The 14,493-nt window shown below is 38.2% G+C and overlaps 1 protein-coding gene across 1 annotated transcript; it reads right to left on the bottom strand.

Moving 5' to 3' along the window:
- Positions 1–12,711: 12,711 nt before the first annotated feature.
- LOC128502247 (protein kinase C delta type-like) lies at positions 12,712–13,440 on the bottom strand. Its single transcript, XM_053472005.1, has one exon. It carries the CDS (start codon positions 13,438–13,440, stop codon positions 12,712–12,714), a length of 729 nt encoding a protein of 242 aa, XP_053327980.1.
- Positions 13,441–14,493: the final 1,053 nt, after the last annotated feature.

The following is a 14,493-nucleotide window of genomic DNA, read 5'->3' as shown; positions in this document are numbered from 1 at the left end:
ATTTCTTTAAAATCATTCCCTACAAGTTATCTGCTCGGTAAAGGCACATTCTCACAGCATAGCGCCACCTGTTGATCACTACACGGAATATGTATTGACGGGGCGTTTGCAACCCTCCTAGAATCACCTTCTTTAGTAAATTCACCTTTGTCTGCATGAAGTGTTAATGCTGCACGACAGTTCAGGTGTCCAAATCAGGAGACCTTTGGAGACAGGGCCGGGGAAGGACTGCCCACCTACCCAGGGGCAGTGGGTGTGCAGCTTTTTTAAGTCACTGGGTCCAGTGAGGGCGATCATAGGATCTCCATTCACTTGCGTGACCAATACGGACCACCAGGGAACGCTAGTGAACAACAAAAAGGTAGCAAATTGAGCATAGATTGCAGGGGCTCGGAGGCAGGGGTAGGGGGAACAATACAAGGGCTAAGAGTACAATGTGGGGGGACAATAAAGGGGCCGTGGGATATTACAGGGGCTGTAATGGACACTAGACCATTAGACCTCTGAAGCTCTGGTATCCGGCACCAAGACGTTAGCAGCAGATCCTTAAGTCCTGTAAGTTGCGAGGTGCGGCCACCATGGATGCATCCTGGTGCAGCGTGTTCTCCAGGTAAGAGACGCACCCGGCCAGCCACCTTCTTCTATTGCTCTGTGGTCCAGTTCTTAAGCTCACATGCCCATTGTGGGCTCTTTCACGGTGGACAGGGGTCAGCATGGGCACCCTGACCGTTCTGCAGCTACGCAGCCCCATACGCAACAAACTGCGATGCTCTGTGTGTTCTGACACCTTTCTATCAAAACTAGCATTGACTTTTTCAACAGTTTGAGCTATGGTAGCTCGACTGTTGAACTTGACCACACGGGCCAGGCTTCGCCCCCCAATGTGCATTAATGAGCCTTGGCCGCCCATGACCCTGTCGCAGGTTCACCACTTTTCCCTCCTTGGAGCACATTCCAACTGAAATACCCCAGGTATTTTTTTAAAGATAAAATCAATTACAACTGGTACTCTAACTTTTATCAGCATGATTGTGAAGAATGTCACGGAACAAGCCAACAGCTAATCACTAATAAACAAACTAAAGCAGATGGGCATTAATGATCCACAAAACTGAGCGAAGATAGCATATCTGCTTCATACACATTAGTATGAAATATGTTAACACTATATGACTTAAAACTAGATCATTTAGTGCGGTGGCCTCTCAGATATCACATTTTTATTCAAAGGGCTGACAAAATTCAGCCCCAGGGACAAGACCAGCCAAGTAGGCCAGTATCCCAGAACACATTTGACAGACAACATGCAAGTGTAGTATCCAGTCATGCCCAAAACACGTTAATGTAAAGGCAATATATGTAAACTCATAAAGGGAGCACAAAAAGGATCACGTTTATGCAGTCTAACGTATTTGTTGCTCTACTCACCCTGGTGGCTGCATGGGGAATCGCATGTACAACAAAAGAGCTTTAGGAAGTGTCCCAAAATCATTAGATCGGAGGCGGAAATCCCTCCCTGCCCCTCTCCATTTGTTACATAAACATATGCATATTTTAAGGAATGTCTTTTTTATTACAGTATGTGATATAGGTTTATTAATTAACCCTTGGGATAGTAACATAGCACTTGTGTTTAAAATCCTATGGGTTGAAAAGAGAGATGCAGCAAAATCCTCCTCCTCCTCTTTATCCACTCCTTATCCACTGCTACTTTCCTTCTCAAAATCACATTTGTTCACTTACTTGCTGTGAATTAATCATGACAGGTGTTGGCAGAAGTGAAATAACAGCGAGGAAAGAAATACTAAATGCCATGTTCTTACATCATTAAAACCGGATGTCAGAATACCACATGGCGCTAATACAGAAAAGACACACCTATATCTGTGTAATATATAGTATATATAATATATATTATATGTTTATACATAATATATACATATAATTAATCTGTGTATATATATATATATATATATATATATATATATATATATAAATATATATGTTTTAAATGATCTTATGTAACTTAATTTTGGAGCGGTTATGTGGATGTGTAATTCTGTTCTTTGCCATCACTTAAGAGTTAAACATCAAATGGGCCAACAAATTGTGTACTCCAGTCCATTCTCATGCTTTTTCTCTAATGGTTTTGCTAAGGTTGATTGGAGGTGCAGGGAATGTGCAAACCAAACTGAATGATAATGAAAGGAGTGACATGTGATAGGCTTTCATTGTTACAACCTCAGCTATGCAAGCATAATGCCTTATCACAGTATCGCGCTACCACAAGGGCTCGGATATCTGGAAAACATATCGCCGGCTTTGATTCTTATTCTCCCCAAGCCCTTGGAAATAGTCTTTCGTGATTGAGAAAGCTAAACTGACTCTACCTCCTCCTCTAGATCATTGCAAAATATATATATAGATAGCTCTTTGAAACAACTGTTACCAATGCAGACAAGATTCTAATGTGTGTTAGTGGATGTTAAATCCCGTAGGACCATTAGGCGAGAGATAGGAATTGCTGAATAACAATGTTCTCAAAGGAAGAACCGAAACTTTTAATCATAACATCAGTGATTGGGATTTAAATATTCAGGGGATGGAAGATAAAAAAATAAAAAATACCAAGCGCATTCTTTTTGAAACAGCCTTCATTTTGAAAATAATCTTACTTTGTTCACTCTAAAAACAAAGACCCGCTGTTTACTAAAAAGATCCTGTCATCAGTCGGATATCTTTTGTAATGAATTCTGTGCTATTGCCTGGCAACTCGTAAACCTGATATAAACCCAAAAGTACACCTCAAGCCATGGATATTTGGTTTACGTGATAGTCAGGAGATGAACGTAATATGGATGTATGGAGATACTTTGAAGTTGTCACGAGGTTTAGTGTTTATAAACCATGTTCTCATCCATGTCCTACCATTCACGTGGCTAACATACTGTGAGCCTTGTGACCAACTACTGTGGTCTTTTGTTGGAGCAGTGAGATCTTTCTTCTCTGTAGCTATGTCTATTAGTGGTAGAAATTTTATGATGAGCAATTGAAGAACTTTAATGAAACAAAGGTGATTGAAATTGAAGGAAGGGTGAAGGGTGAGGCCTTTAGAAGGATAACATGTAAGGTCCTTCTTTTTAGCCCTAAATCATCTTCGTTGGAATGTGGCTGAAAAGGCCCTTCCACCAGGGTCCTCTTCTCTCATGGACAAACCTCACCTATCATCCTTACATACCTGTTTCAGACCTGGGGTATATTAGTATATATCTTAGTTAATCCTTTTAACACTTTCAGTCTACTGTAGACATATTTTTCACTTTTCATCCATCATGAGAATGTTCTCACAATTTGATGGCTATGACGAGCACAAGCATTTGGAAAGAGTACATGTTCTCGTGGTGGGCCGTCTTGTAGAGGAATAAGAATTTGGCATATAGATTTGATTTCAGCTAATAAAACAATTATTTTATTCATTCATTTATATGTGCATTCCAAAACTACGAGTGTTGAACTCGGCGGTTTCCTGTGTCTCCGTGGGAGCAGAAGAAGAACATTAAAAAAAGCAACAGATATGCCAGCAGAAGAACCATCAAAGGGAAATAACTGATTTTACCCAATAGCAGAAAACAAAAATAAGTATTAAATAGCAGATGTTATTTTTTAATTATATGCTAATCAACTCAGTGTTACAAATGAAATTAAATAGGAATACAAATGAATTATTTCGATGCACATTGCTACATTTTATCAATACAAAATGTTCTATTTATACAAGTATGACAAATGGACTGAATTTGCATGAATTTTCACCGAATTGCCATATGTTTCAAATGAACTCAGATATGCAAGTTCACTGAAAATGCTTAACTCAATCATTGCACCCTCTTTAAATATTCTGGTGAATATATGCATTTAAAATAAATTTGCACATTTTGAATAATCTATGTTAACTATGAAATACTGTACAGCTGCAAAAATTAACCATCTCTTATCATCCAAACTATGTTTCGAACTACTGTTTCATTCAAACTACTGTTTCATTCATGCGCGGATGCTGAAATATGGTACACTTATCTACAGGGCTGTGATTTCAGCCATAGGCTACGTTCATACAGTGAAGTAGTGCAGCCGGCTTCACAGTCTAACAACCTCCATCCACAGTGAGTGCCAGGTTTTGTAAACTTTAGAAAAGTAAACTAAACACATTTTATTATCGTAAACAAAGGTTCTAAACCAAGATGCCATAAGCAAAAGAAATTCAGGTATAGGAAATGTCCGTTGTTGGTAGGATTTAACACATTTTGAATGCAGTATAAAGAACCTTACGAACTAACGAACTTTGTCTATATCCTTATTCATGGGCATTCTTCTTAAGGAATTGGTAAGTATTGCTGATCTTTCATTCTGCTTTTTTTTAATTGCTTCTCTCCCATGTTTAATGTTGCCCTAATTCATTTCAGTGCAACTCATTTCTTTGATACTCCTCCTTGTTATTGCCACAGCCACCTCACATATCCAGACTTCTTGCGGGTTTAGTTTGGACAAAAACCATTTAAGTGTCCTCCTCTTGACACAAATGGTTGTAGGTATGGCCCAACAGGTTTCATATATAAGACTTCTTAGCCATTGGTATATTGTACCTACACATAAGGATCACTATATCTGAAAAGTATTGGGTCATACCTACAAGTAAGGATCCTTATATCCAAAGCATGTTAGGTTTTTCTCTTTTCCATCCATTTGGTTTGGATCACTGTTCTTTTGGGAAGCTATTAAAGTCAAGATACTAACGCCTCCTTATCTATTTGGTGGTTGCTATATACTTTTGTTGTTTACAAAATTAATAATTCAAATTTTGAGAGTCTGTCTAAGCATAGGAACTAGAAGCAAGAATATTATAAAAATAATGTAATTTTTGTATTCAAAATACGAACTGGAAATTGGTAGCATAGCAACGTTTATCTAGCTCTGAGCTAACACATTAAAAATGATATTGAACGCATGCTATAACATATGGTTCCCAGCGTCGGCATAAATACAAATGTGTATTATTTAGGAATAATACACACATTTTTTTTTAGCATTTAATGATAGGGGCAAATTATCCAGCCAGATAACCCACCATTCTCATGTCACTGGTTTATTACATCACTGAAGTGTATAGCATTAAATGCTGGAAATGGTACCCTATTAATACTGGGATCTAAAAAAATATATATAAACCATCACAGATTATCAGCCTCGCCATCCATGCAGATTGTCAAAACATCTCATCTGAACCGGGATGGAAAACATTTATTTTTTAATTATTATCTTGAGGTTTTTTTAGCCTTTTCAGAAAAAAAAACTAAGACCTCTATTTGATCATTTTTTCTTATTTACCTTTATATAAATAGATTTTTGCTTAGAGAGAGAAAGTTGTGAAATCTGTATGGTATTTATCGTCATGCATCATAATAAAAGAAAACGTGTATTTCTGCGACCTCTTGTGTTGTTCAATTTCCTTCGGAACACTTTGACATTATACCCAACATGTCGCTAGAGTTAAAGGAGCTAATTATGGCTACAGATTGGTTGCGGAATTCTTTGTGCATTACTGTACAAATAAAACGATCAATAACACTTATTCTGTATCGAGATGAGAGCAAATAGCCGGGTCGCTGTAATGACCCTGCAAGTCCACTGTGATAGACCACCAGCTGCAGGATTCCCTTATCTGACTTAAAATGTATCACCGCTTATCATTATTTTTTTTTTCATTTTAGTCCTTGAGAAAAATTGTATTCTGTAACTATAGAATCTCTTAGGAGGTTGCTGCTAATCTACAGGCACGGGGTTCCTCCAGACAGATACATCTGGTAGTCTGAATAGTTGATTTCATGATGGAATAACACACGGCCTACACATCTTTTCAGCAGGATGCTGGACAACTGCCAAACCAAGGGTAACAGGAAAAAAGTTTGCAAACAACTTAGAGTAGAGTTGAACGGCTTATATTTAAATCTACATGTGCTTCCTAGGCTAAGGCATTTAAAATAAATTATTTTTCATCACTTCGGAGTTCTAATATATGTTTCAGTTAGAAAAAGCGATGAGAGGACCTACTTCCAGCTGTTTACTTAAAATCACAGGTTCAAGGAAACAATCAAGTCAGACTGATGAGGACCTCCATTAGTTTCTTATTCTTGACTCCTAAGATGGGCCAGTGCTGCCGTGGATAGGTTAAGCTTCATTTTAACAGAAATATATTGGAAATAACGGAAAACAATCCTAAATCTTTTATTTTTTTTTAAATAAAAATAATCAGATGTTTATTGTGGCTTTAAGGGAGGTCTTTTAGTTTTATGCCTAAAGGTTGCGTAAAAAGAAAAAGAGACGGGGGAAATGGCAGAGAAATTGAGGAATAGGAGGAAAGAAAGAGGGGCAGAGAGATCGAGAGAAAGGAAGGTGGAAAAGGAAAACATTTTAGAGAGAAAAAAGGGTGGAAGAGGGAGAGAACAGCAGGATTCGAAATGTTGATTGATAATAATGGCCTCTCTTAGGGAAATCGCTTCAGCATTGTCATGTCTCCAAAGTGCATTTTGCCTTGATTTGCTCATTGGTTTAATGATTCATTGGGTTCTCTGTGACACATTATAAGTCAGTGGCACCATGACACAATACTAATATTTGCTTTTAATGAGGCCAAGTCTGTTGCTGACCGGTTACAATAAATGCCAAATCATTTCTGACACCATGTTGCAATCATTCCACCGATGCTTCAATCTGTCAGTGACAATGCAATCTCTCATGTTCCTTGGAAGGCAGATGCACTCACACACAATCATAAATGAAATTAATTTATTTAATGTCTCCATATAGTGAATTTTTTATCCTTCTGTAGTATACATCTGTTGTATCAGCCTCCGAAGGGTACGTTTGCACAAATGATCTTCAAGGGTATAATCCATATTTTATTCCATTCACTAGTCAGGAAAATGTGATGCCTCTTTCAATTAGGGTCCACAGTACAGAAGGTCAATTGCAACATCTTATTTACAGACGACACTTAATTATTCCTGATGCCAGTTATAAAGCAGCTGAAGATCAGCATGTGCTCTGGCAGGAGAAAATAAATTATTAATCGGCCAAATCAACCTGGGCCCTTGCAATAAAGAATCGTGAAACCATGCATTAATGTAACTTTTTATTAGTCTGTTGTCCCTTTTCACATTGTGGTGGGCTGAAGAAGTCAGAAAACTAATTATGGAGTATAGAATAGATTAACATCTTATCGATACTCAGTTATTATTATTATTATTATTTTATTAGTAGCTTTTATTTATATAGCACCAACAATTTACGCAGCGCTTAATACAATACATATATTCAAGGGATATGACAAGACGAGAATCGGCAGACTAAGAAAAACCGATACATTAGGTGGAGAGAGCCCGGGTCGCAAGCTTACAATCAGTTTCTTTATGAACGCAGCACAGAAAACATCTTATATTGCTAAAGCCACGAGCTTTCACAAACAGGGAACATGGACATGCAGTTAAAACACGAAGAACAATTGGCGGTGCTCCATCCTTTATCTATTTTAATACAAGGTTCAAATGACAGTTCATTCATTGTGCAGAGGTGCTTATTAAACAATAATACTTATTTTGGGGGCTCTATGAAAGGTAAGTGGTTTTCATCCCTTAGGCACAGATAAACATGGAAAATGAAGTATAATGTGCAAGGGTCAGGGAATTGGGTAAGGTTCATTGCCAGACTGGCAATCACAACGTGCCGCTGGCTCTCTCCATGTGTGGTGGAGCAGAACTGTGACAGTCTGGCCCTGGTAAGTTTTATATGAGATTAAAATAACTTTTTAAAAATGAAACTGAAAAATATTCTAAAAAAACACATAGATTGGGCCATTATGACCAAATGTATGAATGAGTTCCTTATTTTTGACCACTTCTCCTTTGAAGGACCTATTTTAAAGGGAGCGCTAGCATCAAACATGCTAATATTGCACTAGATATTACGGTATATGCTGTTAAAATGTAATTTAAAAAAAGCATTGACTTTTCTCCTTCGGTGTTTCTTAAGGTGTTTCCTAGTGCAGTTCCACAAAACAACTCCAAGAATGAGTGTGCTTTATAAAGAGATCTCAAGCGTATTGTAGATGCAATGCTTGTGGCATTATGATACACTTAAATGGAATTGCAGGCCTTAATAAATATGTTGCAGATGGGACCCAGCTAATTCAGACCTGGTGGCCAGTTTTATACATGGGATGAAATCATTTATAATGTGTGACGGAGAGCCTTTTGGTTCACAAATTGGCTTTTTTTTTTGATTTGGCATTGGCTTGATTTGGGGTCTCTGGTGGGGTGCGACATTGCTTCACCTAATTTCCCTGTGTTTTGAGGGTAGGTGGCACCACAGACTTAAGTAAGGGTTACATTTTTGGCCCACTGAAAATCCAGGGCCCCAAGTTACCACATAAAAATGATACTTACTCCCCCAAATATAATAATACGTCTGGGGATCTTAACTGGTTAACCCAGAAAGGAGATCTATTCCTTTTGATCATCATTAGCCGATTTCTAACACAACTCTGATTTTTTTAGTCTGACAAAACAAATGTTCTTGTTCCTAATTCTTTGAGCGCAGATGGTACTCCCTACAACTGTTGCCACGCTCCGAGAGAAGTATTTGTGGTGTGTTCTCAGTGTGTTTTATTTCATAAAAAGCTCTGGAGTTCGGCCAGATCAGTAAATCAGTATTGACGCTTTTACCTCTGAATGGAACGGAGAAGCACAACAGATGTAGTGTGTGTGTCTCAGGGCGTGAAGAAATCCGTGAATATTTGTAACAACACATGATCTCTGTCTAAACAGAATGACAACACTCAGACATTGAAACTTCTAGCGCTTGAAGAGGGGGAACGTTATGCACGTTATTCTTTAGAAAGCAGAACTTGCTAAAGGAAAAGGCATTCTTTGTCGTTAGTTCACAGAAATTCTGTATCGCTCTTCTCTGCTACGACATCCGAAGCTTTCCGGGTAATGCTTAAAAATGGGGGGCTCGTTGGGGGTGTAAAAAAAAAAGGTATTTTTATATTACCGTAGATAGCTCTTCAATTGGTTTCAATATTAAATAATAACATAATGAATAACTTGTTTAAATAATAGATTTATAAATTAAGTTTTTTGTGTGTGACATCAACCTTTCCCATATCAACTGTAGTTTTTGTTGTCATGAGTAATTGCTGTATATATGTATATATATATATATATATATATATATATGTGTGTGTGTATATGTGTGTGTGTGTATGTATATATATATGTGTATATAAGTGTATATGTGTATGTTTGTGTGTGTGTGTGTGTGTGTTGGTCCAGCCAGCAAGAATACTTCACTGGTTGCTAACGCTGCACCAGAATCACATTTCATAAATAACCCTCTATGTTTGCACCAGTTTGTTATTATTTTTTTCACTTTACTTGTTTTCAGCATTTCTGTGACAAATTCTGCTACAGGACAGGAGAAGCGTGTGTGAATGTGTGCGCCGGGATATCAGGAGAAAGCGAGATGTGTCTGAGAAAAGAGAGAATCGAGTTTCTTTAAAGCATTTACCTCAGAAAAACACATATCATCAAGGAAGCCATGGAAAATGAACACAGATACGTTAAGATGGATGGGGTCTGGACTGAGGTAAAGTGGAGCGGAGGTGATAATTGAAGGAAAGGTGCACTGCAATGAAGGGCTCTTCAGCTCCCATGCAAAAAAAAAAGGGTTGAATGGTCCATTGTGAACAATTTCGGACCTGCAGTGAGGGCATTTGGTCTCTGCCCCCCGGTCTGGCCAGCCCCTCTTGGAAACTTTAAGAAAAGCTTAAAAATTGCCACTTTTCCCACTTCTTTGAGGCAAGTGAGCCGCTGCTGGCTTTTCCATGTTCAGCCATCATACGCCTTGATGCTTCCAGTGACAACACAAACGTTATTTCAAGTTCTTATCCTAGTCTTTTAACATAAATATATATATATATATATATATATATATATATATATATATATATAAAATAGAAAACTCAGAATTGCCAGAGAAGACAGGAGGTGATGAAAAGTTCTGCCAGAGCAAGGAAGGCACCATGTTGGTGACATCTCTTTATTACCTTGGAATGAATATAATCCACTGATACAATGTGTTAGACACCCACACACCATGTATACTTAATGCATTCTAATGCGTATGGACCAATAGCATCATATCTTTCGGTTTTAATATATCACCTTATCGCGTGTTAATGTGAAAATGAGATTTCAGCCCTTGCAAACTGCCATATCTATCAGGACTCATATTCATAATCGCAGATGCTATTTTAATTGTCCTCCAAATCCAACAGGGATCTTTGACCTGGCTGCTAATATATAATTACACAGTTACATAGCTGGCAGGCAGTGAATAAAAAGACACAAGTCCATCAAGCTTAACCTTTCAGACTTTAATATATTTGTTGATCCAGAAAAAATATTAAATGGATGAAAATAACTTTCATCTTTCATAATTCATTCATCTGATAATGCCGTTATGTTGGAGATCATTGTGCCTCTCGATCCAAAATGGCAAAATGTTGCAGGGATGAAATGTAGTTTTAATTAAAAGAAATGTAGCATTTGATTAGTATATATATATATATATATATATATATACTGTATATATATATATATATATATATATATATATATATACTGTATATATATATATATATATACACCATATATTTATATATACCGTATTTATATATATATTTATATATATATATATATATATATACCGTATATATATATATATCGTATATATAGCCATGCCTATTTTTCAGATATCAGTGTTATAAATTTGTGTTAGTTAAATGATCATAATTTCTCCAATAAGCAATATGTCATCATTGAGCTAACACGACTACCTCCATAAACTACATAAACAAAAATATACCACATCCTGTATGATGATACCGCCGTATAATACCTCCCTCTGGCTTCACCAGAATTTCCTATTAGTCATCATCGATTGCAAGGAACTCTGAACTTATAGATGAAATATACGTGGGGGTGAGTCTTTCCAAAGAATTAAGCTTTCCAGGAGGGTGAGAAGCTAGAGGAAGTTTAAATGAGGACATTTCTGGAAAACGCAAACTACTTTTTTAGAATTTATAATTAAATGGCAAGTTAAACCAAAGTACAAAATTTTTTTTTTATTATATATATATATTATATGAGTTGCAATAGCCTTTTACAGAACAAATACTTAATATAAGTATAACATCATAGTGTTCTTATATGCTGGTTTCTCACCCAAAACATAGTTAAGAATAAAATTACAGACTTTGTATGAGCACTGCTACGGAAACCAATATTGCATGGCACCGAGTTTCTGTAAAGTTTGCCAAACCAGCTTGAGCAGCACACAGGGGTACACAAACTGACTCACGGCGTTCTTCACGGTAATTATCATTGCTGTCCAAATATGGCTTCAGTAGTCCAAACCTTTTCCTGTGTCTGCCACTTCATTCATTTCACTCCAAACACTAGCATTTTGTGTAGACATATAATTTTTACCCTTTTGTTTTGACATGTTCTAGCCCAAACTCCGAATGTAGCAACACGTGGGCACAGGGGTAACTTTAAGTGGTGTATGCTGTATTTAGTAACACAATAAACTTCCAATTTTCTTGTTTCGTAAAAAAAAAAAAACCCACTCCCAATCAGACTACAAAATTCACGTTAATCGGCACGGCATTAAACAGTGGACCATTCACAGCAGGGTGTAAATGGAGACATTTAACTGAAAATGTTAGGAGCAGTTAATAGAAATGTTCCGGGTGACCCTGTGGAATGTTTGCTTGAATTTAGAACTTATGGACTTTAGAAGTATGGCCGTTGTGTTAAAACAATCTCACACAAGTTTAGATGATAGGTTTATTTAAAATGTTTCTGTTATTATACATTTGCAGCAATGGCTGAATTTAGGCCCTGCGGCCCATGACGTTAGATCTCATGGTGCCCCCAAAGACTTCTTGGTACACAAGTGGACCCGCAGTAGCTGGCATCAATGCCCTAAGTGAATATTTTTTACGTGACAAGTGGAAATTGTGTGTTATATCACTAGGTATGGATTTTAAGGACTGGGGCATGACGAGTCTTTGCAAAGCTGCCACTGCACAGACCACAATTGAATTATTATGTATGGGCAAAGTGGATTGAAAATATAATAATCACTAGAAACAGAAGATGTTATAGGGGAGCAATGTGATAGATTAGAACATGAGAACAAAGTTATTAAAGATATGACACATTGATGTCACTTTAAAAGCCCCAAATGTGCAAGTCAATTTATTATTGTGGTGTAAAACATTATTGCAGTCACATGGATCACATGGATTATGTTAATTGCAATGAACATAAAGTAGATTTTTTACATTTCGGTGTATTTGGGACATTCTTGTCCACACATTTTTGGAGTATATGAAATGTGTCACGGTGTATGATGTCACAAAGGCAGAAAATGTATTGTGAGGTCGCACCCACTGACAGCTCCTTGTGAAATTGGCATCTACAGTTACGTAGAGTTAAAGAAGCAATAACCAAAATGATGTTTTGTTTCCTTGGTTTATTGTTATTGGAAACAAGAGATCTTGAGTCACTTGGCCAGGGCGCAGTCCATCCCTCAATTCATCCAGTCTGGTGTTATAAAGGTAAAGCCAGACATATGCCGGCTGCTGGATGGAGAGGACGTGTCCTCTGTGGTCTGCAGAACTGATGGAATCCTGCGCAGTTTGTTCGGGAGGAGATATGGTCTTAATTCCGGCTGGTATGGGGGAGCTGATCGCCGGCTCTCTATGTCATCCCAGTTGATGGTTTGAAAGAACGGATGCCGTCTGATATTTCCTTTCATCCCAAGGCGATACCGAGGATCCTTCTCCAAGAGTTGCTTCAAGATGTCCACAGCTTTTTTGCTGAGGTTTTTGCTGTACTGAGGGCTGCCGTACACAATTTGATCAATCTCTGACATGATGCTATTGCTAGCATAAAAAGGGAAAGCTCCATTCAGCATACGGAACAGCACCACTCCGAAGGACCACCAGTCCACGGCAACACCGTATGCTTGCTTCAGATGTATTTCTGGGGCCATGAACATAAATGTGCCGCAATATTCTCTGGTCTTTTCGGTTCCAAAAATACCATCTGCAACAAGACCAAAATCACAAATCTTTACATGGCCCTCTCCATCAAGCAAGATGTTGTCCGGCTTTAGGTCGCGATGTATAATTCCCTGAGAGTGGAGGAACTGGACGGCACACACTATTTCTGCCGAATAAAAGGCAGCTGTGGTCTCAGGGAAGCAATCCATCCTGTTCAGATATGACATTAGTCTTCCTCCGGCTAAATACTCCATGATTAATAGTACGCAGGTCTCTGTTTGGAAGGCCGCGTACCCATGGCACAGGAATGGGCTGTTCCGAGCCACCTCCAGGACCCTCCTCTCTTTTATTATGTTCACAGGGTTCATGGCTTTCTTCTGAATGATCTTAACCGCTACCCGGGAATCCCTGCCAGGGACAGAAGCCAACATGACTCTTCCAAAGCTGCCTTTTCCCAGCAGTGCATGAAAAGTAAAGGATGGTACTGACATGGGGAGAAGGCTTCTAAATCTTTTAGCAGGAACATCACTTTCCATCTGACTCCTGCGTCTTTTTATTGCAACCTTTCCCCTGATGCACATGCGCTGCTCCAGGTGTTCAGGTGCTTTCTGCTCCCCTTGCTGCCCCAGATCCTGGCTGCTATCATCTCTCTCATTAGCAGTACCCCTTCTCCTTTTCCTATCTCTACATATGTCTTCATCCGAACTGCTACTCTCTTTCATTCTTTTGAGTTCTCTACTGGCCAAGTGCTCCGGGCTTTCACCTCTCCTCCTCCTCCATTTTACAGCGTTTATGAAAGCCGATCTTACTCTATCACAAAATGTTCTCAGTCTTCTGGGGCAGCATCTCTTTAAACTCCACCTAAGTCCAGAAAGGAGGTAAGACTCCTCCACAGTGTTTGTTTTGCTTTTATTCTCCATGAGTGTTTTCACGTAGTTGGTAGCAACACTTCAAGCTCGCTATCGAATAGCACGTTGTAAGTGTCGGGTGCCCAACTGCACTGAAGAGTAAGATGAGTGGCTTGCAGCATTAAAGGGATGATGATGTCAGAGACACTTACGATGTAACAATTCACTGATCAGGTTATGGAACAATGGTTTGCTAGATATCTACCAGTGAAAATGAAGAACTAAAAATTCAGTTTTATGTACAGGCTACTACTACTACATAATGACCAATCTAATCCACCAGGAGCACAAACAATGCTTAGGCTTAGTTTTATTAAAACAGATTGGAGATATGCGTTTTGCTGTATATCTTATTTGCAACAATGTTTCCTTTTAGTAGAATTTTGCTTTTGATGGCCA

This window comes from Spea bombifrons, chromosome 7 (assembly GCF_027358695.1).
Source record: "Spea bombifrons isolate aSpeBom1 chromosome 7, aSpeBom1.2.pri, whole genome shotgun sequence".
NCBI classification, from domain to species: Eukaryota; Metazoa; Chordata; class Amphibia; order Anura; family Pelobatidae; genus Spea; species Spea bombifrons.
Note: the sequence above shows the minus strand (reverse complement) of the source record. Positions and strands in the feature narration are given on the sequence as shown.